This window comes from Bos taurus, chromosome 9 (assembly GCF_002263795.3).
Source record: "Bos taurus isolate L1 Dominette 01449 registration number 42190680 breed Hereford chromosome 9, ARS-UCD2.0, whole genome shotgun sequence".
NCBI lineage: Eukaryota > Metazoa > Chordata > Mammalia > Artiodactyla > Bovidae > Bos > Bos taurus.
The window spans coordinates 52,779,725-52,807,509 of NC_037336.1; the positions used below are offsets into that span (position 1 = coordinate 52,779,725).

General features: G+C 40.3%; 1 protein-coding gene across 1 annotated transcript in view; it reads right to left on the bottom strand.

Moving 5' to 3' along the window:
* Positions 1-27,785, bottom strand: part of KLHL32 (kelch like family member 32) — a 221,017-nt gene that overhangs the window by 157,836 nt on the left and 35,396 nt on the right. The window contains 3 exon segments of the mRNA XM_059889874.1: positions 16,523-16,582; positions 16,584-16,704; positions 24,751-24,838. Coding sequence (XP_059745857.1) covers positions 16,523-16,582; positions 16,584-16,704; positions 24,751-24,773 — 204 coding nt within the window. The 5' untranslated portion in view covers positions 24,774-24,838.

Below are 27,785 nucleotides of genomic sequence, written 5' to 3' on the forward strand. Positions count from 1 at the left end.
TTCAGGACACTTCCCCAGCGTTTTCAGTCTTAACTTTCTTTCGGGTAGGTGGGAATAGCTGTCACACCTGGATGATGTCACAATCAAACAAGACTGAATGAGTAACTCACTGGTGCAACAGTCGCCACAAAACAAGAAGCACTACCATGATTTCTTCTGTTTGCCCTCACCTCCACAATCACCTTAGTGCTACCCAAGGCTGGAAAGCACTCCTGGGACCTCACTGTATGGGTGAAAAAGAAAAGTGAAGTCACTCAGTCGTGTCCTACTCTTTGTGACCCCATGGACCACGCACCTCTGTCCAAGGGATGTTCCAGGCAAGAGTACTGGAGTGGGTTGCCATTGCCTTCTCCAGAGGATCTTCCCGACCCAGGGATAGAACCTGGGTCTGCCACATCATAGGCACAGATGCTTTACCATTTGAGCCACCAGGGAAGTCCTTACTGTATAGGTAAGAGCCTCCTGTTCCAAGAAGTCTCCCAGCTAACTACATACCAACGTTTCTCCATCATTCAAAATAATTCATTTCTTCACCCATTTATTCTGCAAAAACATTCACTGTGTTGCTATGCTCAAGATACTTTGCTAGGTAATACAGGAGACTGAAAAAAATTCAGTTTTTCCCCCAGGTAGTGGACACTCAAAGAGATGAAGCTATGCAGTCATTACTGGAGTGAGCCTGGTGTTTTAACCACGAATAAGAACATCTACCTAAATGGCTGTTTCAAGAATCAAATGAGATTACCAAACGAGATTTGGTAAGCGTTATCACTATTACTCTGAGTCCTGGCAGCACTGTACTGGTTTGGTGCACTCCTTTTCTTGTTGAAGTGTGCATGCTTGGCCCCCATCAGACGAGGAGGCTTCCAGTGAGCACCTGTGGCCCAGCTCTTGGCCAGGCACAATGTCGTATACATAAAAATACCATCTGCTCGATGTTCGGGTTCCATAGAGACTCGAGACCTTTGCATGATTTCATTACCAAGATAATATCCTACTTCTAATCTGTACAAAACCCACCACAACTATAGAAAGACAACTCTATAGCTACTCTGCCTGACTCCAGAAGGCACTTACATTGCAACCCACCTGTAGCAAAGTTCATATATTCATTTTCAAGTGCTCAGTGAGCACAAGCCATGTGTGAGAAACTGCCCTGAAGTTAACAAGATCCTATGACGAGGACCAAAACCTTTCCCTTCACAAAAACCTCCACCTGGTGGGCGAGACCGTATGTGCACAACTACCAGATAACATGTGGTAAAGCCTGCACTTTGTCGTCACCATCACCAAATGGCTGCAAAACTAGTCTTTTCACAATCTTCCTAATCACAGTAAAGACTATTTCAGCCCTCCAATGCCTTACACAAATGCCTTGGAATCAGCCTCAACACTTCTCTTTCTCTCACACTCTAAGACCAGTTCCTCATCAAATTCCCCGGGCTCTTCACCGACTCAGTGGACATGGGTTTGGGTGGACTCTGGGAGCTGGTGATGGACAGGGAGGCCTGACATGCTACATTTCATGGGGTCACAAAGAGTCGGACACGACTGAGCAACTGAACTGAACTTCCTTCAAAATGCCTCCAATAGTCCTCACCACCTCCAGCCCCACTATCGCAGGATAAGCCACCACCTTACATCCACTCTCATCTCCTGACAGAAACTGGAGAATCACCTTTGCAAAACAGAGGTCAAGTCATGTTACATCTCTGTCAAAACTGTCCAAGCACTTCCCACCTCACTGAAGTAAAAACCAAACCCTAACAAGAGCCTACAAGGTGGTCACAGTGTTAACCTGACTGGGTCACAGGATTCCCAAGTAAAGCATTATGTATGGGTAGGCAGTGAAGCTGTTTCAGGAGAGATTAATGTTTGAACTGGTAGACTGAGTAAAGCAAATGGCCCTCCCCAACGAGAGTGGGCCTCATCTAATCACTTGAAAGTCTGCATGGAATAAAAAGGTCTGCATTAGAAAGAATTCTTGCTGTATGTCTTTGAGCTGGGGCTTCAGTCTTCTGCCTTCTAGCGTGAACTCAGACTGGAACTTGCACAATCCTCTTGAGGCGGTCAGTACAACATCCTGTGCCTAAAGCTGCTCAGCACACTGTGCAGAGGATGGTGACACCCTTTAACCGAAGAACAAGTCAGATCACCTCCAGAGGGCAGCTCACCATCTTAAACCCAATCCTGCTAACCTTAGAATCATGACTTATTGGACGAAAGCTGCCTATTCTTGAAAGGGGTACGTTTCATTTTCACAGCCTAATTGTTCACTCAATGCCAAAAAAATAGAATTGGGAGGTCGTCTTCCCTGAAAACAACAGAACAATTATCAGAAAGCAGTGACATATCTGTAATATATTTTCTTTCATTAAAAGTTAATAACTAAAAATTAATTAATAGAACTATTTTTAGACCAGTTTTAGCTTTACAGTTAAACTGAGCAGAGAGTACAGAGAATTCCACATAACCCGTTCCCACCAATATTACCATGCCAGTGCGGCAAAACTGATGAAGTGACACTGACACGTCATTATCAACCAAAGCCCACAATTTACATTAAGGGTCATTGTTAGTGCTGTACATTCTGTGAATCTGAAAAATGTATTAATGACCTACATCTACCATTATCATACCATACTGATAAATTTCACTGCCTCCAAAATCACCTATGCTTCATCCATACATCCCCCCCTCCAGGCCCTGGCACAACTCATCTTTTCACTGTTTCCATTGTTCTTCCTTTTCCAAAATGCCACACAGTTGGAGTCAAATAGCTATGCACCTTTCGGATTGGCTTCTTTTACTTAGTCATACGCATCTGAGGTTCATTCCTGTATTTTCATGGCTTGATAGCTCATTTTTTTTTGTCACTGAGTAATATTTCATTGTATGGTGGGACCATACTTTATATAATTAGGAATGAAAGAGGAGACATTATAGCTGTACCATGAAATACAAAGGACCATAAGAGACTACTATAAATAACTATAGTAGTTTAATAGTACCAACAAATTGGATAAGCTAGAATAAATGGACAAATTTCTAGAAATACAATTTACCAAGACTGAGTTATGAAGAAATAGAGTCTGAATTGACCAATTACAAACAAAGAGATTGAATCAGTAATCAAAAAAATGTCAACAAAGAAAAGTCCAGGACCAGATGGTTTCCACAGTGAATTCTACCAAACATGTAAGGAAGAATGAATGCCAATTCTTTTCAAACTCTTACAAAACACTGAAGAGGCGACAATAATCCCCAACTTATTTTATAAGGCAATTCTTATCCTGATATCCAAATAAGGACACTACAAGGAATGAAAAATACAGGCCAACAACCTTAATCAATATAGATGCAAAAATTCTCAAGAAAATATCAGCAAATCAAATTCAAGTGCATATTAAAATGATCACACACCATGATCAAGTGGGGTTTATTCCTGAGATACAAGGATAGTTTGTCATATGTAGATTAAATGTGACACACCACATTAACAAAACTAAAGATAAAAACCATATAATCATCTCAGTGGATGCAGAAAAAGCATCTGACAAAATTCAACATCCTTTCATGGCAAAACTGTCAATAACCTAGAAGAAAACATACGTGGTAAATTCCTGGATGTCAATCTTGGTGATAACGTGTATCTTGTGAAACGGTTCCCACGATAAGGTTAGTTAACACATTTATTGGGTTTGAGTAGACTTCAGGAGTTGGTGATGGACTGGGAGGCCTGGCATGCTGCGGTTCATGGGGTCACAAAGAGTTAGACACGCCTGAGCGACTAAACTGAACAGAACACATTTATCATCTCACATCACCACACACCTTTCTGTGTGTGGGTGGTAACTATTAAGATCTACTCTCTTAGCAACTTTTAAGTCTCCAATACAGTCTTGTTAACTGTAGGCACTGTGATGTACATTCACTTTGCATAATACCATCAAGGTTTATCCATGTCACAAATTGCAGGACTTCCTTCTTTCCCATGGGCAAATAATATTCCCTTGTTAAAACAGTATTCATTTGATGAAAAACAATAATGATTTTACCATACAATGCATAAGTCAAATGTACTATGAAAATGATATTCTGGTGCATCTGTGATTGATACACAAAATGCAGATATCAAGGAAAGAACACAGCAGTGTGCAAATATGCAAGAATTAGCAAGGCTGCTGTTTCAGCATCAACACCCAATAACCACAGAACTCCACAGTGCTCATTTGGCCTAAAGCAAGGTAATTAATCACAGGCCAGGCCAGTGTAACCTGACTATGGAAAATACTGAACATCATGGGATTTAATTTTAGAGATATTCAAGCACCCAGTTAAAAAACTGTACAATAATGCTTTGCTCTTTAGGACAGTAGTAGATATTTACATGTTTACAGTAACCATCAAAAAGATACACTAAAAATAATTACTATATGTACTCAAGGATTTGAGGGTTATTTTACTATTATTTTTATTCATTTTTTTTCTGAAAAGGAGGTTAGTTTTAAATTACTCCTAGCTAACAATTAATTTTTAAGGACTGTACTAATCAGATTGTGACAACAGTCCTGTGGCTCAAAAGAGTGAATCCTCATTACAGCATGGAGCCCAGAGACTGCTCAGAAGGTTCCCAGAAGACAACCCGCTGCGGCAGGGGTGACTGAACAAAAGACAAAAACGGACTATGCAAAGTCCTTAAGTATTTATACAGGTAGCATTGACAGTATTCCAGGTACATTCAATTTTATTCTTAATTTTATTTGTTTAAGCAAAAAGACAGTTTACTGGAAACACTGAGAGCTCACAGAGTCAGTGAGGAAAGCTCACGAATGGGCAAGGAATAAAGGCACGAGGCTGCAGGCTTGGCAGCCAGAAGCAACGTAAGTGTCAACAGAATGATGCTGTTTATCCTCAATGTGATAAACACAGTATGTCTCATACAGGATTTCTGAAAATCAGAACTGTTCATGAAGAGTCTCTAAAACAACCAAATAAGAGACAACATGAGCCCAACAATTTGGTTTTGTTTTATCCTGCTTCAAGGCTTTCCAGAATCTTCATTCCTGGACCAGGGATCAAACCCATGTAGTGGAGGCATGGAACTAACCACTGGACCACGAGGGAATTCCCTCATTTATATGTTTTAATGTCAGCAGTGCTATTACCCTAAAATCTTTATAGGAAACCAGCTTAAGAAATAACATGAACTAATGTGTTAAACAGATAGTACATATAATGGGTGTGAGGCAGATGGATTTAAAACAAGTGTCAAGCCCTCCAACACCATGCAAATCATTGATATAATTAATTACACTGTGTTATTTGGTCACCTGTCTGTATCTCTTACCAGACTATTAATTCATTCTGCATCTAGAAAAGAGTAGGTATGTAAGAAAAGCTCACTGAATTTAAAAAAAAATTGTAATTATATATCATATACTTATTTAATAGTCTTTAGTGCCATTGTAATCAAATAGCGACTGGAGAGTATGATTATAAAAATATAGGGAAGACACATTTTTTTTTTTCATTATCAAGGGCTTTTCCTCATCTCTCAAAACTAAAAATTATATAGGCAGAGCACGCTGAGGGTCTAGTGAAAAATGATGCTCAAATATTTAACTCTCCAAAATGTCATATTTGAATCACTTTGCCATCACATATGCAAAGCTATGTTAGACAGTCAAGACATATGTTTCCTTGGCCAGAAAGTGTAGGCATTCATGGAGACTGAAGCTGGAGACAGCAAATGTTAAACAGCCTCCAGAAGCTGCAGAGTGGCCCATAGCCCAGGACTGCCACAGGGTAGAGGGGGAGAGGCTGACTCACCTCCATTTTTTACACACACTCCAGATCACAAGGCTCCAATTCCTCTCGCTACCTCTGGTTCAGTACTTCCTCATTTAATTCTGTTCAACAGTGCTTTGATGACCTCACTAGTCTTCAGCTAGTCAGTCACTCTCAGAGATATCACTGGTGAAAGGCACTGGAGCACATGACACATCAGCTTCAATTCCTTTAAAAACAAATTTCCAGCTTTACTGAGATATAACTCAGTGTATACTCAGTATATAACTCAGCTTTACTGAGATATAACTCGGTGTATACTCAGTATATACTCAGACATATCACATTGTGTAAGGTTAAGGTATACAACGTCCATGATTTGATACACTTTTATACTCTGAAATGATTGCCACAATAAGGTTAGTTAACACATCCATCACTTTATATAGTTAACTTGTGTGTGTACTAAGCACTTCTAAGAGCTACTCTTCCAGCAACTTTCAAGTCTACAATATAGTATTATTAACTATAGTCACCCTGCTGCATAGCAGAATCCCCAGAAGTTACTCATCATACAACTGGAAGTCTGTGCCCTTTGCCAACATCTCCCCATTTTACCTACTCCACAGCCCCTGAAAACCACCATTCTATTCTGTTTCTATAAGTAAGATCATACCATATTTGTGTTTCTGACTTATTTCACTTAATGTTCTCATGAATCATCCATGTTGTTGCAAATGGCAGGATTTCCTTATTTCTCATGAGTAAATAATGTCCCATCACACACAGAGACACACACATACGCCACATATTCTCTATCCATTCATCCATGGACAAACACTTGGGTTGTTCCCACAGCTCAGCTATTATGAATAAGGCTGCAGTGAACTTGGGAGTGCAGATATCTCTTTGAGATTCTCATTTCATCTCCTTTTGAAATATACCCAGACGTGGGATTGCTGGATCACATGTTAGCCTTCTATTTTTAATTTTTGTGAGAAACTACATGCTAGTAAAGTAATGCTCAAAATTCTCCAAGCCAGGCTTCAGCAATATGTGAACTGTGAACTTCCTGATGTTCAAGCTGGTTTTAGAAAAGGCAGAGGAACCAGAGATCAAATTGCCAACATCTGCTGGATCATAGAAAAAGCAAGAGAGTTCCAGAAAAACATCGATTTCTGCTTTATTGACTATGCCAAAGCCTTTGACTGTGTGGATCACAATAAACTGTGGAAAATTCTTCAAGAGATGGGAATACCAGACCACCTGACCTGCCTCTTGAGAAATTTGTTATGCAGGTCAGGAAGCAACAGTTAGAACTGGAAATGAGCAACAGACTGGTTCCAAATAAGAAAAGGAGTTTGTCAAGGCTGTATATTGCCACCCTGTTTATTTAACTTATATGCAGAGTACATCATGAGAAACGCTGGACTGGAAGAAGCACAAGCTGGAATCAAGATTGCCGGCAGAAATATCAATAACCTCAGATATGCAGATGACACCACCCTTATGGCAGAAAGTGAAGAGGAACTAAAAAGCCTCTTGATGAAAGTGAAAGTGGAGAGTCAAAAAGTTGGCTTAAAGCTCAACATTCAGAAAACGAAGATCATGGCATCTGGTCCCACCACTTCATGGGAAATAGATGGGGAAACAGTGGAAACAGTGTCAGACTTTATTTTTCTGGGCTCCAAAATCACTACAGATGGTGACTGCAGCCATGAAATTAAAAGACGCTTACTCCTTGGAAGGAAAGTTATGACCAACCTAGATAGCATATTCAAAAGCAGAGACATTACTTTGCCAACAAAGGTCCAACTTGTCAAGGCTATGGCTTCTCCTGTGGTCATGTATGGATGTGAGAGTTGGACTGTGAAGAAGGCTGAGCACCGAAGAATTGATGCTTTTGAACTGTGGTGTTGGAGAAGACTCTTGAGAGTCCCTTGGACTGCAAGGAGATCCAACCAGTCCATTCTGAAGGAGATCAGCCCTGGGATTTCTTTGGAGGGAATGATGCTAAAGCTGAAACTCCAGTACTTTGGCCACCTCATGCGAAGAGTTGACTCATTGGAGAAGACTCTGATGCTGGGAGGGATTGGGGGCAGGAGGAGAAGGGGATGATAGAGGATGAGATGGCTGGATGGCATTGCTGACTCAATGGACGTGAGTCTGAGTGAACTCCGGGAGTTGGTGATGGACAGGGAGGCCTGGCGTGCTGCGATTTATGGGGTCACAAAGAGTTGAACATGACTGAGCAACTGATCTGATCTGATCTGATGGTTTCTATAGTGGCTGTACCAATTCACATTCCCACCGACAGTGTATTGGGCTTCCTTTTCTCTGCATTTTCACCAACATTTTTTATCTCTTGTTTCAGTAATAGCCATCCTAGCAGCTGTGAGGCAATTTCTCACTGTGGTTTTCCCTGATTAGTGATGTGAAGCATGTACCTGTTCAGGCTCATATGCCTGTTGGCCAATTGTGTATCTTCTTTGGGAAATGTCTATTAATATCTCTTGCCTATTTTTTAATCATAGTATTTGGCTTTTTGGCATTAAGTTGTATGAGCTCCTTATATATTTCAGGTATTAACTCATTAGGTTGCCCTTTCGTTCTTGTTGACCTTTTATTCCTTGAGGAAGACAAGCTATAGTTTTAAGCCTTCAGAAAAGAGGACATTCTGTATGAATTAAGTGGAGTGGCAGAGAGTGCACAGGATAAGGCTCTGTGGAGGACATCACACTTGTTGATTGTGATAAATCTTTGAAGACAGAAGGTAGACTAGAGGTGAGTAGGAAATTAAGGCAGAGGGAATGGTAATCAGCAAGGCTGAGAGGTGGAAAAGCCCTTAGGAGGAATAGAGTGTTTGGAGAACAGTTACGGCCTCAAGATCAAATGAACAGATGAGGATGAATGATAATAACACAGCACAGAGGCCACTCCTGGGGCCTGGCAGACACGCCGTGAGGATCTCCAGAGGACCTGAGCAGGGCAGTGGAAGTTCATCACACAGTCATCCGCACAACGGTTTGCCAAGGGACAACCGGAGGAGGAAAAAGTTAAATGGCTAGTAGAATGTTCTAAGTAAGAAGGCAGGTCTCAGATTCAGAAAATGACAAGATGGGAAACACTATGGCCCAGATGCATCACTCAGTTGTGTCTGACTCTTTGTGACCCCATGGACGGTAGCCTGGAGGCTCCTCTGTCCATGGAATTCTCCAGGCAAGAAAACTGGAGTGGGTTGCCTTTTCCTTCTCCAGGGGATCTTCCCAATCCAAGGATTGAACCCGAGTCTCCTGCATTGCAGGCAGACTCTTTACCAACTGAGCCACCAGGGGAGCCCTAAGACAGGAAAGGATGAATCCAAAAGGCTATTCTGACCCATCAAAATGTGAGGGAGTCTGAAGCCAGGTAAGACTAATGGTGAGCAGTCTTCTCTTCCCACAAGTGGCCAGGCAGACCGACCAGGAATTCCAAATTAAACAGAGAATGTTTGTTGAAGGTCTGCTGTGCATCAGATACATCACTGAGTGTATTACAGACCTTATCACTTTTGGATCTCTATATCAATCTATTCTGAGAGTTATGCTTTATGACCACCAATTGACAGATTAAAAAACCTTAGGTTCACAGAAGTCAGAGGACTTGGCCTATATCAAAGAATAAAAGTGAAAGAAGGTGAATAACAACAATAATAACAACAATAATAATTAGAATAGCATCGGCTATTTGTCAGGGATTGTGGGAAACAATGGTCAACAGGGAGATACACTCCCTCCCGCTATCTTCAAACTCAGATCTGACTTTTGCATTCTTCCTTTTCTTCCTTCCACTGTTGCTTTACTCTTATAAAAGGTGCCCTTGGTCTGACACAGTTATAGCTTTTGATTAATGCCATGTTATGCTGCTATTAAGCCTAAACATTTTTTTAAAAAAAGAAGACTTTATTACTTGGCTGAAGAATGTGCTTCAACTCTTTCATTTAAAATGTTGATGATTAATACTCCATTGTGTATATGTACCACAGCTTTCTTATCCATTCATCTGCTGATGGATATCTAGGTTGCTTCCATGTCCTAGCTATTATAAACAGTGCTGCGATGAACATTGGGGTACACGTATCTCTTGAATCAGTTCTAATGAGGTGGATGAAACTGGAGCCTATTATACAGAGTGAAGTAAGCCAGAAAGAAAAACACCAATACAGTATACTAACACATATATATGGAATTTAGAAAGATGGTAACAATAACCCTGTGTACGAGACAGCAAAAGAGACACTGATGTATAGAACAGTCTTATGGACTCTGTGGGAGAGGGAGAGGGTGGGAAGATTTGGGAGAATGGCATTGAAACATGTAAAATATCATGTATGAAACGAGTTGCCAGTCCAGGTTCAATGCACGATACTGGATGCTTGGGGCTAGTGCACTGGGACGACCCAGAGGGATGGTATGGGGAGGGAGGAGGGAGGAGGGTTCAGGATGGGGAACACATGTATACCTGTGGCGGATTCATTTTGATATTTGGCAAAACTAATACAATTTTGTAAAGTTTAAAAATAAAATAAAATTGTAGTTGGGAAAAAATAAATAAATAAATAAAATGTTGATGATTACAGAAAACCACAGTAGTTTGTGCTCAACTACTCATTATTTGTATTTTAAGCCAGAAAAGCTGATACCATCTCTCGGATCAATATAAAGAAACAGTTTACATCAAAAGTTGGGTCTTCTCACTCGTGCTGTCCCATATTTCCTGAATCAGAACAATTTAGCTTCAAAATAATCCACCAGATGTCAGAACACTGTCGTCGTTTAGCCGCTAAATTGTGTCTGATTCTTTGCAACCCTGTGGACTGCAGCATACCAGGCTCCTCTGTCCTCCACTATCTCCCAGAGTTTGCTCAAATTCATGTCCACTGAGTCAGTGATGCTATCTAACCATCTAATCCTCTGCCACCCCCTTCTCCTTTTGCCCTCAATCTTTCCCAGCATCAGGGTCTTTTCCAGTGAGTCAGCTCTTCCCATCAGGCGGCCAAGGTACTGGAGTTTCAACATCAGTCCTTCCGATGAACAGTCAGGATTGATTTCCTTTAGGATTGACTGGTTTGCTCTCCTTGCAGTCCAAGGGACTCTCCAGGGTCTTCTCTAGCACCACAATTCGAAAGTATCAATTCTTTGTCACTCAGCTGTCTTTATGGTCCAACGCTCACATCTGCACACAACTAATGGAAAACCATAGCTTTGACTATACAGACCTTTGTCAGCAAAGCAATGTCTTTACTTTTTAATACACTAGGTTTATCTAGGTTTGTCATAACTTTCCTTCCAAGGAGCATCTTTTAATGTCATAGCTGTAGTCACCAGCCGCAGTAATTTTGGAGCCCAAGAAAATAAAGGCACGCTTACTGCCCAGTATAGTAATGTTTTCCTCCAGAGCAAAGGACAGTCATGTTTCCTACCCATTTACAAAAGATTCAGGTTCCCCACGTTCAATGATCCTCTCCTATAATGCAATCCACTATGAGTTTCATGTCCTTATATTACGATAACCTTAGGGCTTCCCAGGTGGCTCAGTGGTAAAGAATCTGTCTGCCCATGCAGGACACATGGGTTGGGTCCCTGATCCAGGAAGATCCCACGTGCTGCAGAGCAACCAAGTCTGTGTGCCACAATGACGGAGCCTGTGCTCTACAGCCTGGAGGCCACAACCACTGAGCCCATGTGCCTTAGAGCTCGAGCTCTGCAACGAAAGAAGCCACCGTGGAAAGGTGTCCTTACACCACAACTGAGAGTAGACCCCGCCTGCCACAACTAGAGGAAAGTGTGAGCAGCACAAGGACCCAGCACGGCCAAATAAAATAAATTAAAAAAAAAATAATAACCTTAAAAAAGCATTATAATATACATTAGGTCCAAACAAATACTGTTTGATTCCACCAGTATGAGGTGCCTACGGCAGTCAAATTCATAGATTTAAGGGGTGTACTGGTAGATGCCACGGGTGGAGGTGGGGGAAGGGGAATGGGGAGCTGGTGTTTGGTGGGGATGGAGTTTCAGTTTGGGAGGGTGACAGGTTGGGGAGATGTATAATGGTGAGAGTCGCGTGGCAATGTGGGTGTGCTGGGTGCCACTGAGCCATACAGCTGAATATGGTTAAAATGGTATGTTTAATGTTATATGACTTTTACCACAATAAAAAAAATAAATAAAAAAAAAAAGAGTTTCATTTCTTCTAGCAGCATCCCTGAACCTGTGATAGACTAACTTGCAGGCTTCCTACTTGGATAAACCACAGATCCTTGATAGTTCTTGAAAGTGGTAGGTTGCAAAAATGGTAACAAATTCTTCTTCTGCCTGCATCCATATCCTTTAGTATACCCTCTTACACTGATTCAGCTTGGCCATGTGACTTGCTTGATCAATGAGACATTAGTAAGCAGGACACAAACAGGAGCTTGAAAAGCATCTGTGCATTGAAGCTAGCCTACTTGCTGGTTTTAGAATTTAGTTGTCACATGAAAAATCCCAGGCTAGTTTGTTCATGAGAAATACATGTCAAGTGTCCCCCTGAACCCCAGCTGTGGCCCTACCAATCACCAGACATGTGAACAAAGCCAACTGAGATCACCCAACCTCCAGCCAACTCTTCAGTTAACTGCTGAGGTGAGAATGAATCCAGCAGAGATCTGGGAAGCTGCTAGACCAGAGGAAGGATCCAGTTTCTAAGTTTGGGGGTCTTTTGTTATGCAACACAGGTTAATAAAGATACAGGGTACAAGGGAAAAATGACCTCCAGTGTAATAACTATATTACAAGTTCTATAGGGTTCAGTCTATGTCTGGTTAAATACTGTATAACTATAGCACTTAGCACAGTGCCTAGGAAAGAGTTAAATACCAGTAGGTCCAAGTTTGTCTTAGTTTTTACATCTAAATAATCAACACACAGGCACTGAAATTTCACCTCACAAGCAGGTCTTGAGATTGAAGGAACTGTGTATGAATCCTGCAGGGCACAGGATTATGTAGAAAAAGTACAACTTGGTACTTAAAGAGACAAATGCTCCAATGGATGAAAATAAGCTCTCCTACTTAGTATCTGGCAGTCCTTGGGCAAGTTATTTAAACATATTGCACTTTAATTTCTGTATCTGCTGCTGCTGCTACTGCTAAGTCGAGTCAGTCGTGTCCAACTCTGTGTGACCCCACAGACGGAAGCCCACCAGGCTCCCCCGTCCCTGGGATTCTCCAGGCAAGAACAGTGGAGTGGGTTGCCATTTCCTTCTCCAATGCATGAAAGTGAAAAGCGAAAAGGAAGTCACTCAGTCGTGTCCGACTCTTAGCGACCCTATGGACTGCAGCCTACCAGGCTCCTCTGTCCATGGGATTTTCCAGGCAAGAGTACTGGAGTGGGTCGCCAGTGCCTTCTCTGTTCTGTATCTGCAGGATGGGAATAAAAAAGCTTTCTTCACAGGCTTTATAACATCATTATTTTAAAGGAGGCACTCTGTGCAAGACCTGTCAGAGTATGAGGGGCAATGTGGCAAAGAGAGAAACTTGGAGTAGCAGCAAACATTGTTAAATGACAACAATAAGCAAAGTGGTCTTTGGGGCTCATATGTATGCACTCACTTGCACATTCTCTCTCTTATATATACACATGCACAAAATCAAACCCCAATTAAATTCAAAACGCAACCCACAGAGATCAAGGAGGAAAAAAGCTAAGCACCAACAGGGCTATATTATGATCTATAAAATGATAAAACTCATATTATATAATGTACACAAGTTATATGTAACAACCCAAAGTATTTTGTTTCAGAAGCCCTCCAAGTAATATAAGCTTTCTGGAAGAGTATTGCCTGATAATGTAAGTATATAAAATGTAAATTATATTTATGAAACCAGAAGGGTACTTTATAGACACTGCTTCATTTCTGCAATTTAGAAATTAAATCCCTACTTTTAACTTTAGATAGATATTTTAAGTTTAATTTAAGATATTTATCCTCTACATCACTAGGTTTCACCACATTTAAAACACTTTTTAGAGAAGGCAATGGCACCCCACTCCAGCACTCTTGCCTGGAAAATCCCATGGACGGAGGAGCCTGGTGGGCCGCAGTCCATGGGGTCGCTAAGAGTCCGACAAGACTCAGTGACTTCACTTTCACTTTTCACTTTCATGCACTGGAGAAGGAATGGCAACCCACTCCAGTGTTCTTGCCTAGAGAATCCCAGGGACAGGGGGGCCTCGTGGGCTTCCGTCTATGGGGTCACACAGAGTCGGACACGACTGAAGCGACTTAGCAGCAGCAGCAGCAAAACACTTTTAAGAAAAATCTTTCTTTTATGATTTGGCATCTTTGAAATTCTCTTTAAATGCTGATCGGCAATTGTGTACAGTTGATATTGTCTCGTAAACATCAAAAAACAAGATTACTACTGAAAATTTCCAAATCAGGGGTTTTCCTGGTGGTCCGGTGGTTAAGACTCCATGCTTCCACTTCAAGGGCCATGGGTTTGATTCCTGGTTGGGGAACTAAGATTCCATACACCGTGGCCAAAAAAAAAAAAAAATTCCAAATCAAACCAACAAATTGGCCCAGGCTGGAGTTGGTTTCTTTATCATTTTGAGACGTTGGAAAAATTGTATGCTATTATATTTTTAAAATATTACCTACTCACTAGTTAACTGATAAAAGATTGAAAAAATTAAATAGCAATTAAATAATGTACATTCATAATTTCATATTTCAAAAAATCTGGTTAATAATTGTCATGATTTTCTTTTTTCTACCCACATTAGGGGTAGTACAGAGTGCTGGTTAAGACTCGGGCATGGATTTCAGTTGTAGATCTGCCACTTTGAACCGTGTGACTTATTACTTAAACTCTGAGTTACCTCAAATTACTTAACCTCTGAGATTCAGTTTCCTTACATGTAAAATGATTTTTATAGTATATGTTTATAAAATGGATTGTTATGAAGATTAAATGAGATATGCATTTAAAGTCCTTTGTCTATGACCTGAATCATAAAAAATACTAAATAAATAACATTAAATTTAGCTATAACCATCCCATACATTCACCTTCTAAATAACAACAACAAACACATCATCACGTATCATTAGCCACTAGAAACAAAAATCTAAAGTTCTTCTAAACAAGACAACATATCCTCAGAGAAGCAGGTACCCACATGTCAACCATAAGTACCGCTTATGGGGCTGATTGCATCTTCTGTCCCTGGAGCACAGAGTTAGAAAGCACTAAAACAAGAACACCCATAGAAAATAAAAAAATCAGACACATGACATATACTTAGGGACTTTAAAAAAATACATTGCTTCACAGATTGTCCTTCTGATCCTCAATGCAGAAATACCCTGCCTCCGGCCTGCACTCCTGTTACGGCACACTACAATGCCACACTTCCTTATGGTGGTAAACTGTCAAACACCCCTCAGCTCAAGATGCAAAGGAGAGGTCTGCTCTCCACTGAACGGCCATCCAGGTGTCCAAGGATCCTAAGGACCCACGAGCGTCTACCCCCATAACCAGAGCCTGCCTACTTTACTACTTTGTGCTCTTACCTACACCTCTGACTTTACAGGGGGCTGTCCCCCACCACCTCTTTCGGAGAAGGAGTTAATCTAGAGCTCCAGTTAATAATAATTCCTGAGCGTGATAAGAGTGTTTTAACCTACAAACTCCTCTGAAGGTTCTCTAGCCTGCCTGACAGGCTCCTCCGGCCACATGTGATTGCTCGCAGCCTCCCAACCGTGAGAGGCACAAGATGCTTTAAACCCTCTAAAAACAGGTTCTTTAGAGAAGTTAGAAAACTATAAGTATAAGTATAGTGGGCTAATTAGAAATTGTATTGGTGAAGGGTTTTTCATTTGTTGAGCCAATGTTTGTTGCTAAGTCTCCACATCCCCTGCCCTTACACACATTAATGAATATATAGAAGAAATAAGTATTAACCTTTGATATTAATCACGTTAGACCTTAGGCTAAGTAAATTCTTTCCTTAACTAAAACCCACTACACCCTCACCCTGTAGGAATGTAACTTTATTTGGGTGGCGTCTGTTTTGAGAATAATCAGCCCTGGAGAAATAAGTGTCCTGATTGACTGACCGCTGTCACAAGGAGAGGGTCGTAAATTGTCAGCAGGCCCCCCTGGCCAGAAGATGATGTAACACCCCTAAGACCTCTGTATACATTTGTGTGAAGCACCTGACTTTAATAAAAGTCAGGACTGCTGTCCCCACGTGACTTTTGTATAACATCTTAGTGTATAAAAACAGACTCTGGAAAATAAAGAATGGGGATCAGTTTCTCAAAATACTGGTCTCCCCATGTCGCTCTCTCTCTCACTCTGGCTGAGTCTCCATCTGGAGCGCGGAACCCACCATGCTTACTAATTATGCCTGGGCTTCTAAGATCCGACCGGGGAGGCCTCAGTGTCTCCTCTCCTTCGGGAGAACGGAAGGACGCCTGCGGCCTACGAAAGTGGTGCAAGCTTCTTGTCTTGAAGCATCCTCCAGGATCTCAAGGCATCCCAATCTCAGCCTGACCAGGAAAGCCCCCCAACATTCACAACTCTGGGGACTAATTACCTAATTGGCTGATGACTATGTGACAGTTCAGGAAAACTGTCATCCTCCGTTTATTTGCATAATATCCTAAGAGAAACAAATAACAAACTGCCTTGACTTACCCGGAAGTAGTCACTGCAGGCTGCTAGGACGGCCTTGTGAGCATGGAATTTCTGCTCCTCCGGCAATCAGGGTGACGTCGCAGAGGATGCCGTCACTTCTCTGCTGATTCAGCGCTGCCAGGACGCTATCGTTGTGAGATTCCGAGTGGCAGAGCCTCTGGCCTGTCAACATTTCTTGAATACTGTAGGGAGGGGGAGCAAGTTAATGTTCTTCCTCTCAGCAGCCCAGCCACCCCCACACTCTCCCTCATAGCAACTCAAGGAATGCGGATTCCAGTGCCTGTGACAGTCTGGCCATCCTAGCCCCCCCATCTCTTGCTCCACCGGCGTCTTGCTTTCTTTGTCTCTAGTTCTCTCTTTTCCTCACCCCCACAGCAATTCTTCCTTTCCTACTATCCCTCTCTTTCAGAATTTGTGTTTGTTGTGTGTCCATCCGTGTCTGTGTATTGGCCCATATCTGCAGGCCTGTAAACCTCTGCTTCTGGACCTCTGTCTCCTCAGCATGTGTACCTCTGGGCACACATCTCTGGATGTGTATGTACATATGCATGTGACTCCTCCCACTCTGGGACCCCCTTCCTAGTCTCTGGTTCCTTTTCTAGCTTTGTAACACCTGTGTGAGGTTAGCACAAGCTCAGAACCTTATCTCTGGCATGCACTGAGCCAGCACTGAATCCACAGGACCTATATGACTCACCAGAGACACAGGAAGTCACCATGTCTCCTCACAAGACACAATACTCCATTAATAAATAAGATGAAACCGAGCAAATGTTGGGTAGGGTAAAAAAGGGCTGCCAGTGACCACTTCATGTAAAAGGGCATTAATTAAGCCGTAGCAGCTTATTATTAAACTTGGGAAATTATGCATCACCAAGAGTACATCAAAAGAAATGCCATTGTAAGGAAAAACTTTAAGGCTGAAAGCGAACTGCATCTGTATTACTAGCCTCCAGTAGCTATGTGTGGTCACTGTACTAGACTTACGAACGACAATGCCATCTATTTTCTGCTCTATTTTGCGCAACTGCTCAACTTACTCACTGTGAAGCTTTCCTCTTCACTTCCAACCCTAACCTAAAATATTCATTGCATGTCCTTTCAAAACTCCTGGGTGAAACCCCACATCTTCCTAAAAGAGTATGAAGTAATGCTAATAAACACCAAATGCAAACTGAATTTGTAGATAGTTATAAACAATTCCAGCTTAGATACATGAAAATTTCCATGGCGCTCTAGGAATCTCAGAATCGGCATTGGACTAAGAGGAGTTGAGAACAGGAACTATTAAGCTCTATTTCTGGCCTGTGGACTCTTCTTGAAGTCGAGTAAAGATGCCACAGGAATGGGTGAGATTGTCTCTCCCAATCTGACAACTCCTGTGTCCAGTTCCTTCCTCTGAATGTGAAAGAGCCGCTCAGGGGAACCAAGGCGTCACCACCAGTCTACCCTGCATGGCTGGTTTATCTGACAGGGCTGTGGTGCCAGCTGGCTGATAAATTACAGTTCAGCATAAATCACTATCTTAAAGGAAACCAAATGCTTCCCATAAAACGCCAGAGTGCTGCCAATAAGCTTTATTGGACATTTTTGACTGGGGAGCCTCAGAAATGTCAGAACTACTGAAAGAAAAAAAATTTGACAGGAGGTGATGATATAGTAAGTTCTCGTGGGAAGGTGGGAGGATTATTTTCAGCTGAAATACAGCAGTGCGTTTTGAAATGGTTACTGTCATCAAATATTCATCTAGCATCTCTAGCTATAGGCAGACTTTTAAAGTCAGTAACTGAAAATCATGCTCGGAAGCATAAATAACTCCTATACATATTGCTATGCAAAGGCTAGAATGGAGTTAATTAGCATGGCTCAAAGAAATGAAGGGGCAGAGTAGTAATAGAAGTATTATATCAGCTAAATAAGCTTTAAGACAGTCTTTGAAAAATCTTTCCTAAAAGGATGACATTTTTATACATTTCACAAGCACAAAGTCCTTACTATGTTCCATGAATTATTCTTAGTGATTTACATTATTAATTCATTTAATCTTCATAACAACACTATGAGGCAGGTAATAATATGTCTTTCACAGATAAGAAACCTGATGGCCCAAGAGCAGGTATTTTGAGAATCTATTACCATGAATATAATAATGCCATTTGTCCTCCTGCTTAAAAAATAAAACAAACAAACAAAAAAACCTGAAACAAAGGCAAAAAATGATCATCTAAGATCTCAAAAATCTATGCTAGAGGGGGAAAAAATCACAAAGTCCACATTAATTATATATTTAGATTGTGCATAATCTCAAAATCAAAGTATCTTTGAAAAATAATACACATTAGCATAATAACATGAGATAGTGATAAGAAATGTCTGAAATCATGCTTCAAAAACATTTATCTTTGCAATGATTAAGTTTGGAGAGAGAAAATAGATTTTAATTATGATAATCTTAGAACATTTATGTGAAACTCTCATAACTTTTCTCCCTTTTAATATACCTTAAATGCCAAATAAATGTATTTTGAAATTTCATTTGTAGTGGAACAGGAGAATATATTAAAATAATTGCCTTATAATGTTTCCTTACTCATTTTTCCAAATACAGAGCCACAATTCACATCCTTATTATTAAGACTGAATCAGTGTTTGCATTTCAGATATCCATTGACAGAGAATAAATCTTGCCAGGGAAAGAGTAGCTGTAAACTGAAATTTGGCCAAGAATTAAGGGCTCAGCTCTGAAACAATTGGGATGCTGCACAATTTCACAGGATCATTCAGCTGGGCTTGAAATATTCAAGCTTAAAGAAAACAGCATGCTAAATATTTAAGGCAACACTTGGCACAAGATACCAAATGTTTTGGAACCAATATGTTAGGAATCCTTAAAAGCACAAACAAATACTCCAACATTTGGCAAGAAATAAAGGCCTATTAATCAACAAGTCATTGTACTGTATTCTGAAAGGAACTTCCCACTCAACTCTCAAGATGTAAATCCGCAAAAGACCTCAACTCTTTAAGTGTGAAGGCACACGCAGCCACGGAACACAGCTGCAAGGCCATAGGTCCATAGGATAAAGCCAATACTCATAAACCAGGGAGGAGGTGACTCAAAGACTGTTATGCACCACCTGTGAACTAGGGTGGGGAGCAGACATATGCCCGCAAATGGTTTCCTTGGCATCAAACTTCTGTAAATTAGCAAACTACCAACTTAGAGCAGTGCCCTGCCATTCCTTGGGAAACAAGGAAGGAAAAACATATTCCTAAAACTTCCTAAAATACTAAACAAACAAGCAAACAAAACATAAGACAGAAGCCACATTTTCCAAGGGTATATAGGTTTGAAGGTTATCCTAAAATTGGGAAAGGTCTTCCATGGAAGCAATATTGCCACCTTGAAATTCACAAGTGAGTGCAGAGGGTGACCTGTGACCTGGCTTTGGCAAGGCAACCACAGTACCCTGTTCTCTGAGGAACTCCTTAAACCTGCACTGTCCAATATAACAGCACTAGCCACATGTGGCTACTGAGTAAAACGTGGGCAGTCCAAGTTGAGATGGGCTCTAAATGGAAAATGTACACTGGATGTCAAAGATATAGAATTAAATAAAAGAATGCAAAAATATCTCAATATTTTTATACTGATTACATGTCAAAATGACAACATCTAGGGTATATTGGGTTAAATAAAATATTTTGTTAAAATCCTTTTTACTAGCTTCCTTTAACTTTAAAAAAATATGCCTGTTTGAAAAGATTAAATGATATATATACTTCACGCTAAGGTTTTACAGGACAGTCTACAAGTTCCCTGGGGATACGCTCCTCATGTCTTTCCACATGAACTGTATAAGGGTTTCAGACACCCCATCAGGCTGCTGCTGAGTCTGGCTGTTCTTGATTCTCACAGGGCCCTACCCCTCTCAGGTACAACACAGGAAGCCCCAGACTCCCTGAGCAAGAAATTGCTTTTTAGTGATGCCAGGGAGCAACCATCTGATTGGTCAAATGTAGCATCCAGTAACAGGGAGATAAATAAATGAGATCTCAAGGAACAGAACTATTCATGACTTTAAATCTTTAACTTTCATTCTGAAATTGATGATAAAAATTAAAAAATCAAATGCAGAGCACGAAGTTCATAACATGGTACAGCTCACTCACAGGGAAGCACTGCATTATCACAAACCACACTTAAAGCTCACAGTGAACATTTTTGATCACAGAAATCTCTGAGTCTCATTTTTATAGCATAAATTTTGACTGAGGTCACTCAGTTTATAATATATAAATTCCAGAATGGTTATCTGGTTTTTAAATATCTGAAATTCAAATTTAAAAATTCAAGTCAGTTTCCATATCAATGTTTACTTAGCATTTAGATACACAAAATATATGCAAGTAGTTTTCAAGTGAGGTTACCAATAAGGTGTTGCATACTTGTATATCAAATAGTCAAGTACTGTAGAGATCCCCGTTTCCTAAACAGATTACACCAAAAAGAAAAGGACTGGGCAAGAAAAACCTAACAGAACTAGGATTATGCATGATTATCTCAGTTCAGTCTATTGATAAACTGTGCCCTAATCACTTCCATTCTACAGTCAAACTATTTTAATACAAATTAAATACATTAATATTAAAAGAACCCTATTTATTTAAGTGGAGCTTAGTTGCTTAGTCATGTCGGACTCTTTGAGACCCCATTGACTGTAACCTGCCAGCCTCTTCTGTCCATGGGATTTCCCAGAATCCCATGAATACTGGAGTGGGCTGCCATTTCCTTCTCCAGGGTATCTTCCTGACCCAAGGATAGAACCCACGTCTCTATATATCTTGCACTGGCAGGCAGATTCTTTACCATTAGCACCACCTGGGAAGTGGACAGGCTGTTAAAAAAAAAAAACACCAAGGAACTTAAATTTATTTTTAATAGAACACTTTACAATTTGTAAATACTTCTAAATTAATGCTAACAATAGTAAGGGTCAAAATAATAAGCAAAGAAGATGCAATATGCTTAGTAAATGACCAAGAAATAATGAAGACTATGCAGAAAGGAATGTATTTATAAATGGACAATCTTGTTTCATTCCTTCCTTCCTTTATTCACACAAACATTTACTATCTTGTGCCAGGTATTATACCAGGTTCTGGAGATAAGATGAACACTTTAGCAGCCTTCACAGAACCCTCAGTTTTGTGAGGTAGTTAAACTTTAATCAAATAAGCTAGCCTCTCTGATGAAGTAATGCTGGAGCTGTAGGCTGAAGGATGAGAACAAGTTACCATGGCAAAGGGGAGAGCAGAGTTTTACAGGCAGAGGAACAGCAAGTGCTCTGATCCTGTGGCAGGAGGGAGCAAGGCCCTGACACCGAGTCTATAGAATACTCACGGCTGGAACCCTGAGGACAAGCACAGGCCTAGAGCAGGATCTGAAGTTCAGAAAGAGGTCTTGGCTAGAGGTGCAAAAATCACCTGGATGGAGAGAATGACAGAAGCACAGCTATGTCTCCAGAACACACATGAGAGACAACCGTCAAAAGCTGCCGAGAAGATAAGAAAGACAGGATTCAAAACACAGAAGCAGGGCTGGGCTCAGTTTTGAGAAAGGACTCCTTTTTGAGTAGCAGGAGGGAAGAAATAAATGAAGCAGAAACATGCATTAAAACCTAGGGCATTTTATTTTTTTGCTTGCTGAATCTAAACATTCAGTGGAACCAACCTCCACTGGACAATGCAGGCATGAAAACACAGATATTTGGGATCATCTGGGTTGGGGTTTTGTCAGGCAAATGCAGAGAGCAAGAGAAATTAAGGATTTAAAAGAGCAATAGATTCTAAACTGGTTAAGAAGGGAAATGAGAGAAGGAAAATATTGATGGATTTGGTGGAGTGGCCCGGCCACTAAATGAGACGCTGCAATGAGGTCAAAGTACCACCATGATGAGGGTAGGTAAATCAGGAAGCAGGAAGGAGAGAAGGTCCTGGTAGGAATAAAAAGGCGGATGCAGTGGTTTCAGAAACTGAGCAACTTCTGGGGATGTAAGATCCATGGCGTGACCACGGGAGTAGGTGGCTTGGTGAGGGAGAAGGCTACATGCAGGTAGAAGATCCAAGGCCATCGAGTCAGGCAGATCCTCCCTGTGAATACGGAGGCACCGAGAAGGAGTAAAGGGTTTGTGGTGAAGAGGAGACTGTCGGCCCAACGCCAAGCGCACAGTGAATGAGAGGAAGTCACCCTGCTGACGTGGGGAGGAGGAGAGGAGGCAAGAGTTGACGAGCACCACCTTCAGAAGAGCCCGTCTTTGTTGTCATTTTCTCAGACAACCAACATAAGGAGTAAAGACTGAGAAGCAAACCTATGCCCCAGGTTGACAACAAGCTCTTTACTCATCGATAAAGTACATGAGAACTGAGAAAATAAGGCCACCACTTGAGAGCGCTACAGAACAAGTGGTGCCCCAGACAAAGACAGGGCCCAGTGAAGGCAGGAGGTGCTCAAAGCTTCAAAGGGTGAGGGAGATGACACAGCGGAGCACAAACAAGACCCGGTGCAACAGCTCCACAGGGCACAGGAAAGTTAGAAAGGGGGGAAAGGAAGGTCTGTGTTGCAGCAGAGACGGAAAGTCCATCGCAGAGATGATGGTGCCATGGAGGACAGATGGCAGTGGGATCACAGTGTCAGAGATGGCGAATTTAAAGTAATAAATAATTTGGAGAAGAATCCATAGGGATCGTGGTAGCCAGAAATAACACTTTGCTTAGTGGTGGCAGACCGATACCATGATCTCCTTCCATGTGCTATATTGGTTGGATGCCAGATCTAGAGCAGGGTTTCTCAACCCCAGTGAAACTGACATCCTGACGTTTTTTGCTATGGGCATTATCCTGCGCACTGTAAGATGTTTAGAAGGATCCCTGGCCTCTACTCACTAGATGCCAATAGCACCTCCAAGCCTGGTGCCAACCAAAAATGACGTCAGAGAGAAGACCTAAATAGATACTTCTTCAAAGAACACATACAGATGGCCAACAGGCACATGAAATGATGTTCACTACTGCTAATTATCAGAGAAATGCAAATCAAAACTACAATGGGATATCACCTCACACTAGCCAGAATGACTATCATAAAAAAAAATCCACAAACAAAAAATACTGGAGAGGGTGTGGAGAAAAGGGAACCCTTCTAAATTGCTGGTGTGAATATAAACTGGTACAGAACACTATAGAGCACAGTATGGAAGGTTCCTTAAAAAACTAAAAACAGAGCTACCATATGTCCCTGCAATCCCACTCCTGGGCATATATCTGGGAAAAAACATGATCAGAAAGGATACACGCACCCCAATGTTCACTGCCGCACAGATTACAACCGCCAAAACATGGAAGCGATCTAAACATCCATTGACAGAGGAATGGATGAAGAAGGAAGGAAAAACATATTCCTAAAGCTTCCTAAAATACTAAACAAACAAACAAACAAAACATAAGACAGGAGCCACATTTTCCGAGGGTATACAGGTTTGAAGGTCATTCTACAATTCGGAAAGGTCTTCCATGGAAGCAATATTGCCACCTTGAAATTTACAAGTGAGAGTAGAGGGTGACCTGTCTTCGGCAAGGCAACCCCAATACCCTTTCCTCTGGGGAACTCCTTAAACCTGCTCTGTACAATATAATAGCCACTAGCTACATGTGGCTACTGAGTAAAACGTGCGCAATCCAAATTGAGATGGGCTCTAAGCAGAAAATGTACACTGGATGTCAAAGACACAGTATGAAATAAAACAATGCAAAAACATCTCATTAATATTTTTATACTAACTACATGTCAAATGATTGCTTTAAAAGGGACAATAGTCATGTATATGTAGTTTTCTGATTATTTATTACATCATATATCTTTATGGATGTATACTGTTAGTTTGAGGGAGGTTAGCATCCTAAATAAAGAAAAGATAAAAAGGATAAAAAAGTATTCTTTGAAATACTTAACCATTAAACATATCTAAGTTTGGGCAGTAATTACATCTTAGTGGTTAGCCCTTGTGCTACCAAACTAAATTCACACACACTCGCAGACTGGTTTGCTTTAATTCCTTCAATACTTGTTGAGTGCCTTCCCTGTGCTCGGTCCTAGACATTGCAGTAGGAGGATTTCAAGTCACACAAGGCTCACCACCCCAAGCCAAGACGTATCCTACAGTGCCCACCTGAGGAAGCGTTCAGACGGCATTCTCCAGCTGGGTTCCTCAGGGTCTCAGCCTCAGAAGGTCGCAGAGGAGTTGGCAAGCATTCCAGCTAAATGAAAAGACAAGAAAGAAAAGCACAGTGACTTAAATGCAAAAAAAAAAAAGAAAAAAACAAACATACTCTGGGCCTTCATGATGCTAATACTTTCAAATCTTGAAGAGTCTTATAGACAAGATACAACAATCTGACTGAATGCTCTTGTGATAGGCAAGGTTTCAGAATGCTTATAAGTTTTAAAGTTTTTTCACCTTATTAGAATTTCAGGGACAAAAAATTAAAATTTGAGAACCAAAAATAGCTAAAGAGTTACATTAAAAATTAAAACATCAGATGGCCAGAGGGAAAAATTAAGACTTTAAAAAATAGTTACGATTTATGTCAGAGAACATTCTACCTATGTTCTCTTCTAGGAGTTTTATGGTGTCATGTCCTATATTTAGGGGCTTCCCTGGTGGTTCAAACAGTAAATAATCTGCCTGCAATGCAGGAGACCTAGGTTCAATCCCTGGGTCGGGAAGATTCCCTGGAGAAGGAAAAGGCAACCCAGTCTAGTAGTCTTGCCTGGAGAATTCCATAGACAGTCTTTAACCCATTCTGAGTTTCTTTTTGTTTATGGTGTGAGGGAGTGTTTTAACTTCATGGATGTACACGTGGTAGTCCAGCTTTCCAAACAACACTCACTATAGACATAAAAGCAAAAATAAACATATGGGACCTAATCAAACAATCTTTTGCACAGCAAAGGAAACCATAAACAAATGAAAAGACAACCTTCGGACTAAGAGAAAATATTAATATTTGCAAACAATGTGACAAGGGCTTAATTTCCAAAATACATGAACAGTTCATACAGTTCAATATCAAAAAGACAAACAACCAATCCAAAATGGGCAGAAACTGCCAGTTTTTCAAAGAAGATACATGGATGGCCAACAGGGACATGAGACATGCTCAACACTGCTAATTATTAGAGTAATGCAAATCAAAACTACAATGAGGTACCTGTCTGACACCTCACACCTATCAGAGGGGACATCATCAAAAGGTCTACAAATAATATATGCTGGAGAGGGTGTGGAGAAAAGAGAACACTTCTATACCATTGGTGGGAATGTAAATTGGTGCAGCCACTATGCAAAACAGTACGGCGAGTCCTTAAAATACTAAAACTCTTAATTCAAAAAGATACATGTACCCCAATGTTCATAGCAGCACTACTTATAACAGCTAAGACATGAGAGCAACCTAAGGGTCCATCAACAGATGAATGGATAAATAAGATGTAGTATATATACATATATGTATGCATGTGTATGTATATAAAAGAATATTACTCAGCCATAAAAAAGAAAAACATTTTCTCATTTGCAGCATCATGGATGGACTTTGAGATCACCATACTAAGTAAAGTCAGAGAAAGACAAATATTCTATGATATCACTTATAAGTAGAATCTAAAAAAATAATATGAATGAATTTATTTACAAAATAGAAACAGGTTCACACAGACACAGAAAACAAGCTTATGATTACCAAAGTGGAAGTGGGGATAAATTAGGTGTATGGAATTAATAGATATATACAATATACAAAATAAACAATGATTTACAATATAGAACAAGGAATTATATTCAGTATCTTATAATACTTATAATGGAAAAGACTCAGAAAAGGAAAATATAAAAAACATATATTTACATATATAAACACTGAATCCATGACTATGTTTTACAACTCCCATTAGAAGGTCTAGCTTCCATTTTCTAATACACCCAAGCATAAAAATTAATTCCAGTTTGAATCATCTTAAACAGGCTCTCTTCTAAGTTTAATTTTGAAAAGCAAAAACAGTGTAAAAACACATGAAAGAAATATGTAAAGCTGTGCCTATTTTCTGCTAATTTTATAAAAGAGAGACCTATGATTTCCAATCTATAATATAGTATTTGCTACACCATATCCAAACCTTCAAACTATACTAAACTACATAAATATATCATAATTTGCTAAGGATTCATTTCACTGTTGTCAAACATCAGGTTGTTTTAAACATTTCATACATTCATACTTATTTCTTGCTTTTTTAATTACTGAAAATAGTATACCTATACTTTTCATTTAAGTTTTGAAAAATCTAAAAATGAGCATCATTTTCAATTAATTCACTAGAACTGAGCAATAAAGAGGATCAGAATAATTCATGACACGTTGTTTAACTAGCTCAGAGACTTTCCTAGCAACCCATCACTGCTACATATTCCCTTCATAAACTAGGTTATAAACTCCAGGTTCTTATTGCCTAACACAAAAACTACAGAGATGGACACTTTAAGATGGCATAAGATGGCATAAGATATTTATTATTATTATTATTATTACAGAGACATGAAAAACCCTTAATCTTTCTGAAATTTTAATATTTTAAAATGCTCCCAATAACTAGGTGAATACAGAACAATAATCCTAAAAGTTACAATAATACAAAATTAAAGGACACACCTTATTGATATTTTTCAGACATTCCAAATACAGCAATTAAAAATCTCAAGATAACTTCCTTTATTGTTTGGAGACCAACTCACTAAATTAGTTCTCTTCAGAAATTATCTAATTACAATCTGTTCCATTCTACAATGTTTAGTGAAATGAACACCATTTTAAAGGCTGGGAGTTAAAAATGAGTTAAAGGACGAATTAATCCCTGAAAATTACTGTTATTTATAATTCACTAATGACTATGCCAAAGGCTTTGACTGTGTGGATCACAATTAACTGTGGAAAATTCTGAAAGAGATGGGAATACCAGACCACCTGACCTGCCTCTTGAGAAACCTATATGCAGGTCGGGAAGCAACAGTTAGAACTGGACATGGAACAACAGACTAGTTCCAAATAGGAAAAGGAGTACATCAAGGCTGTATATTGTCACCCTGCTTATTTAACTTCTATGCAGAGTACATCATGAGAAACGCTGGGCTGGAAGAAGCACAAGCTG